The 6,856-nt window shown below is 24.9% G+C and overlaps 1 protein-coding gene across 1 annotated transcript in view; it reads left to right on the top strand.

The window, feature by feature from the left end:
• LOC117181976 (ubiquitin-conjugating enzyme E2-24 kDa) overlaps positions 1 to 4,989 on the top strand; it is a 24,471-nt gene extending 19,482 nt beyond the window's left edge. The window contains exon 5 of the mRNA XM_033374999.1: positions 4,632 to 4,989. Within this exon, the coding sequence (XP_033230890.1) occupies positions 4,632 to 4,729 (98 nt within the window). The 3' untranslated portion in view covers positions 4,730 to 4,989. The remainder of the gene's footprint in view (positions 1 to 4,631) is intronic.
• Positions 4,990 to 6,856: the final 1,867 nt, after the last annotated feature.

The following is a 6,856-nucleotide window of genomic DNA, read 5'->3' as shown; positions in this document are numbered from 1 at the left end:
AAATTAGAAATTCTACTATTTTGTAAAAAATAAATGTATTTTGTTGATAAATTGTATTTTTTTGGTAAAAAATCAATCTTTTTATTTTAAAATTAATCTTCTTCGTTGAAAATTCAAGTATTCCAGTTAACTATTCCTCATTTTAGTTGAAAATTGATCTTTTTCATTGCAAATAAAAATACTCTGTTCAAAATTAAACTCTTTCATTAAAAATTAATGTTTTTGGTTTAAAATTTATCTATTGCAGTCGAAGATTCTTCATTTTAATTAAAAATTCACCAATTTGGTTGTAAAATTGTTTTTGTTTTTTGCGGAAAATTAATTATTGTAACTAAAAATTTAACTATTCCATTTTTGTTTGAAAAATTCTCTTTTTTAGTTCAAAATTCAACTATTTAGTAATTTAGAAACAAATTTAAGAAATTGTTATATTTGTAGTATTCTTTAATTATTTAATTAATCGATGATGCAAATATATTTAAGAATATCTTGTAATATATTATAAAGCTTTCTAAATTACACATATTAATTAAATCCTTAGAAACTAAAAAAAAAAACATTATTTATAATAAATTAGCAAAACTGTGCACATGTTCCGAGTTAATTATTTTAAATAATGCAAAATATTTCAGTGGTTCCGTATGGTTAAAAATTATACCTGAAAAAAAAATTTAGATGCCTGGAAAAGACCTGGAATTGTCAGGGAATTTCAGGGTGGTCTCTGAACCGGAAAACCGGGAATTTTAAGAAACCGGGTAAAACCGGGAAATGACAGTGAACTTATTTTTTTGACCCGGAATTTTACGATTTTTCAGAAGAAAAATCTGCCCAAGTTCGATTTTAACCGTTTTTTAAAAATAATGTGAAATTTTTTGATAAAAACAGCTTTATTTTATCAACTGTAAATATAAATAAATAATTTGTTTTTAAAATGAATATGTACTCTAAGTATAGAAATCTGAACAATAATTGATTTGACCAAACAATTATTTAATTCATAGTTTTAGGTCTTCCTTTATATTATTTTTTATATTAAATTTAATGAATAAATTTATTAATATATTATTGCTATTAATTTTTTTAGCCATTAAAAATGTAAACGTGCGTTTTACTATTTTCAACTTAAAAATAAATCTATAATAATATAGACATCATTAAATTATTTAGTTTTTATTCCATTTAATTTGAAATCTAGATTTTCGAAAATTTTTTAATCCTTTAGCGTTACAATTTTAATTGTTCTATTTAAAAAGTGTTTAATTTATAAGTGAAATTGTTAAATTTTGACGCATAAATAACAATTGAACACTTATTATTTGTAGAAAAAATTTGAGTAATTTTAAGTGATATTTAGAATTTTTGAAAAGATTTAAAATTAATTTAAATCTTTTTAAAACTTCTGAATATCTCTTAAAATTACTCTACTTTTTTTTTTACAAATAATAAGTGTTCTATTGTTATTTATAAATTCGAATTTGAAGGATTTTTTTTTAATTTGCAGGATTTTCTAAAATTTATAGGCTAGAATTTAATTCATTTTAAAACATCAGGGTGTCTACTGACCTCGAAAACCTGGAACTCTCTTTGACTTTTTTTTAAAGAGTAATTTAAGTCTTTTAGCCTATTATAGAAGAAACATCTTATTTAGAAAAAAATCTTGCAGCTGAATTTTTTTTTATTCGTCAAGATAGAATTGATATTTTGTTTATTGCAGTGTTTACAAAATATTTCTAAAGATTTCAAAATATTTCAAACATTTCAAAATATTTTAAATATCTTTAACAATTCATAAAGATTTCACGGATTTTGACAATTTAAAAAAGGCTCGCGAGCCAGATTTTAATAAAGATTTTACAGCAATTTCAAACATTTTAAAAATTTAAAGGATTTCAAAGATTAAAAAATTTTAAACGATTTCAGGAGTTTTTAAAATATTTATAAACAATTACAAATATTTCACAAAGATTTCAAGGATTTCAAACATTCAAAAAAGTCGTGTACACTAGATTAAAAAGTTTTCAAAAAAATTTCCCAAAGATTTCAAACATTTCATAAAGATTTGGAACGTTTCACAAATATTTCGAACATTTCACAAAGATTTTAAAACTTACAAAAGAGTTAAAAGGTTTTAACAAGGTTAAAAAAAAAGTTAATCAAACCAAATTTCTAAGATTTCAAAACATTTCAAGGATTTTAGACAATTTCAAAATTTTTTAGGAGATATCAAAAGATTTCACTAAGATTTGTAATAATTTAAATAATTCCAACGAATTGGCAGATTTCAAAGATTACGAACATTTCGCTAAGATTTCGAACATTGCACAAAGATTTTAAATAACTTCAAAATTTGTTAGGAGATGTCAAAATATTTCACAAAAGTTTCAAAGATTTCATAAAACATTCATAAAGATTAAAAAAAAAAAAAAAAGACGAGAATTTCAAATATTTTAAACGCTTTAAAAATGTTTGACAAGATTTCAAACGATTGCAAAAGATTTCCGAAAGATTTCTCAAATATTTTAAGGAATTCTTAAGGATTTCAAAAATTTTTTTATGAGATTTCAAAAGATTTAACAAATATTCCAGTAATTTCAAACGAATAAAAAAAACTTGGAGAATATTTCACAATTTCTTTAAAGAATTCATGAGGATTTAAAAAGATTTCAAGAATTTCAAAACATTTAAAAGATTTAAAGCGATTTCAAAATGTTTCAACACATTTGAGAATATTTCAAAAGACTTCAATGATTTTAAACAAACACGAAAGATTTCGCAAACAAAGATTAAAGAAAGAATTTTCAAACATTTCAAGAATTTTTAAGATTTTACAAAACCGAAATTTCAAGCTTTTATTAAGGTTTTTAATACTTCACAAAGATTTCAATGATTTGAAAGACATTAACAAAGATTTAAAAATATTCCTAAAGATTTCACAAAGACGACTCATGTTCGCAAAAAATTAAGAATTTGTTTATTTACGATTCGGCTTTCTTTAGAAATTTTTGGCCTAAAAAAATTAACTGGAAAATTTTGATTTCTTGATCTGGAAAATCTGGAAAAGACATTGAATTTTGTTCCTAAGAATCGCTAGACACCCTGAATATATTTAAAAGTTTCGAAAAAATTTCAAAAATATAAATTTTTTGTAGCAAATTAATCTTCTTGCTTAAAAAATAAATTTTTTGGTTAAAAATTGATCTCTTTAGTTAAATGTTGAACTTTTTTCTTGAGTTTTTTTTTATGATTCATCATTTCAGTTGAAAATCCTTTTTTTTTTTGGTTGAAAATTTAATATTTTTCTAACAATTTCTTTTTATTTATTAAGGATTAATTTTCTATATTGAAAGTATAACTTACATTTTTTGTTAAAATTTCATCTTTAACATTCATGTATTTTGTTGAAAATTCGTCTTTTTTGGTAAAAAATTAATATTTTTGTTTGAAAATTCATTTTTTTTTCAAACTGCAACTGCATTTAAAATTAATCGAAATTTGCCTACAATTTTTTTAAATCCTGCAAATTAAAAAAAAATCCTTAAAATCTTCCATCTTCTTCTTTGATAATTATTAAAAATATTCTAAATTTTTTGTTTTTGAAATCTGCAAAAATCTACATTTTATTTTAAATTTGGCTGTAAATATTTGGAATTATTTCATGTTCTAAATTTAATTCAATTCTTTTTAAAACTTTTAAATATCTCTTAAAATTACTCTAATATTTTCAGAAATAGTAAGTCTTTTATTACTATTTATAAATTCAAATTTACTTTTTTTTTTTAATTCCCAGGATTTTCTAAAAGTTATAAAAAGAATTCAATTAATTTTGAAATATATTTAAAGGTTCTGAAAAAATCAATAATTATTTTTAATTTTGAAAAATTTAAAACCACTTTAAGGTTTCTCAAGATTTTAAGATAAAATTGTAGAGCTTTTAAAGGATGCATAGACTATTTGAGATAAAAATAATTTAACTTCTTAATTAAGAATTGTTAAGTTGCAAAAATTATTTTTAAATTTTTAATGTTTCTAGCTTAAAATTACTCAAAAGAATATAATTTTGAAAATTTTTCGAGTTCATTGCTTGATTCTTGAATTTAGATTATTGAAAATGTTAACGTGGATTTATATTTTTGAAGCTTAATCTAAATCTTTGAGTTCTATAATTTATAAGAGTTCTAAATTTGCATTTTATTTACCATTTTTAAATTGAAAAGTGTTAATACCTTCCATTTGGTACGTGTAAATTTTTGAGAATTTGATTACACAATTTTTTAATTAAAAAACTTTTAAACTTAAATTTTAAAAGTTTGGAATTCAAGTGCTTAACTTTGAATGCCTTAATTTGTTGTTTATTGTTTATTACTTTATATGGAAAAATGTTTAAAATATAGTTTAATTTTTTAAATTTCATTGGCCTTGAGAAATGCAAACCGGGAATTTTTTTCTTCGCTTAAAACCGCCATCCAGGAATTTTCTTCCAGGTTTTGAATAGGCACCCTGAACGCATTTTTTTATCTTTAATGAGAATTCCAGGCCTGAAATTATGCTTGGGAAACCTGAAAAAGTGAGGAAATTTTTAAACTGGATTTGGCGTGTTTGAAAACGCTTATTTTTCCCGTTTTAATTTCTAGCTGATCCTCTTGTGGGTAGTATAGCAACGCAATATCTACAAAACAGAGAGGAGCACGATCGCATAGCGCGTCTTTGGACCAAACGTTACGCAACATGAGCGATCACAAAAGTTCAATTTAATTCCCGTCAGACTCGTGCAAATTTCTCAACAATTCACCCGTTCACGAAACAAGGCTCAAATATCTTTTCCCTCTCGTATGACCATTTTAGATTTATTTTCAACTCCGAGAAAAGAAGAAAAACAAAAACAAGAACTATCTTATGTTGCGTAATGTGCCTAATACGGATGCGCATCCAGGAGACGAGTCAGGAGGATTTCATCTAGAAAAAAAAAAAAAAACAAACAAACAAAAAAAACTACGGAGACTTGGAAGTTTAATTGGAATTTTTTTAAGGGAAAAATTGTCTACAGTGGATAAAGATTAAAGCCTAGAGTGGATAATCATTAATTTGAAGCGGAAATATACGTAAAATCATTAATTTTAATTTATTAACACGTATCGTGTCTGAACTATTGCTTAAATTAAATTCATTTTTTTTTCTGCATATATTTAATATTTTTAATTAATAAATATTAATTTTAATCGATAATCGTTGTATTATCCACTGCAGGGATTTTTCTCCAATTAAGAATAAATTCCGATTTTATGAGGCGTCTAGGATAAGAGTGGCTGCAAGCTAGTTTATACAATTTTGTACGTTCTAAATAATTTTGCTAAATATTTGTAAAGGACCGTATATTTCCCTCTTTTTTTCACAATCAGAAGAACATTTTTTGCCTCGATTGTGAGAGTCTTCGGAGGAAATCTCTTTTATTTGTTTTTTCTCTTTTGATTACATCGGAATTTCTGTATATTCAACTGCACTCGCTGGGATCCTCAAAGAACTGTTTTAATTTTAATTAATATAATGAATTTGGATATATTTATGGTCGACATTCCGAAAAATTTGATGTGTTTATTTTTCTGTGATAGATAAAAGTTCTTGAGCCAGCGGGAAATAATTAATTGCGAATCAATATCTCGACTCTGTTTTTTTTTCTTTCTTTTGTTTTGCAGCTCAATTTATTGATCTTGTTTTCTTTTTTTTTTGTATTTATTATTATTTGATTCCTCCGAATTTTCGTTGAAAAAATGCTGCCGGATACTTGAAAATGTTTGGGGCCACCAGCAAAATCACTGTAACTGTAAATAAATATCATTTTCGTTGATAATATGCCAGCCACGCGAATATTTGTACGCTTTTTTTTCATTGTAGCTCTGCGTGTTAGTGTGAGTGTGTAGGAGAATGTAAGTGCGCAACGATGCAACGATTTTAAAGATTTACTAAAGTTATCTCAACTTCACTCCCATTCTTAATTTTACCCAAATTTCTTTGGTATCTTTTTATTTTTCAAAGAATAAAATAAGCCCTAAGCATCAGGATTTTGATAAATTTAACTTTTATCTGAAGAGAAAGGAAAAATATGAGACTGGAAATGATTTTTAAATGAAAAATTTCGAATTGAAAAGTAGTATAGCTGTAGGAGAGCACTTACCGACCGATGGCAATTACCCGATGTCGGTAACTTAGCATAGAACAGAACCTTTAAAAGCTATACTACTCTGAAATATATTTTTTTTCATCCCATTTTCGTTTAAAATTGGGATAATTTTAGTATGTCCTTGAAGAGCCAAGACCGGACGATCGTTTGCCGGATGAAAAATATTAATAATAATTTATGCTTGGCAAAAATTTCGAGACACGAGTACAGCCGATATTCTTTATGCTTCCACGTTATTTTTGTAACGAGCGATAGAGTTAATCACAAGGCGGATGAGTAACCCACTTTGTAAATAATCGGCTCTCTAGGGTGCCCATTTAAATATTTAAACACTTTTTTTCTTAAATCTTATCCCTCAAATTTATACATTTTCAGAAGTTTATTCCCTATTTTTTCAGATTTTTTTTTGTTTTAATTTTCGTGAGGCTTTTAAAATTACGTAATGTGTAAATTATACAAAAATATGAGGTTATTAATGTTTTAGAACATGCTCAAAGGATTTAAAGAAAAAAAAACATCAAAGAAATTTCTTGTGTCGAAGAAATTTTTGTTGAAAAGAAAATTTTTCTTTAATTTAAGTAGATTTTCTTAATTTCAAACTCAGGAAAAATGTTTCATTTAAAGAAAAAAAAATTCATTGGTTCAAGAAAACTTTTTCTGATTCAAAGGAATTTTTATGGT

Source organism: Belonocnema kinseyi, chromosome 10, assembly GCF_010883055.1.
Source record: "Belonocnema kinseyi isolate 2016_QV_RU_SX_M_011 chromosome 10, B_treatae_v1, whole genome shotgun sequence".
Lineage (NCBI taxonomy): Eukaryota > Metazoa > Arthropoda > Insecta > Hymenoptera > Cynipidae > Belonocnema > Belonocnema kinseyi.
Note: the sequence above shows the minus strand (reverse complement) of the source record. Positions and strands in the feature narration are given on the sequence as shown.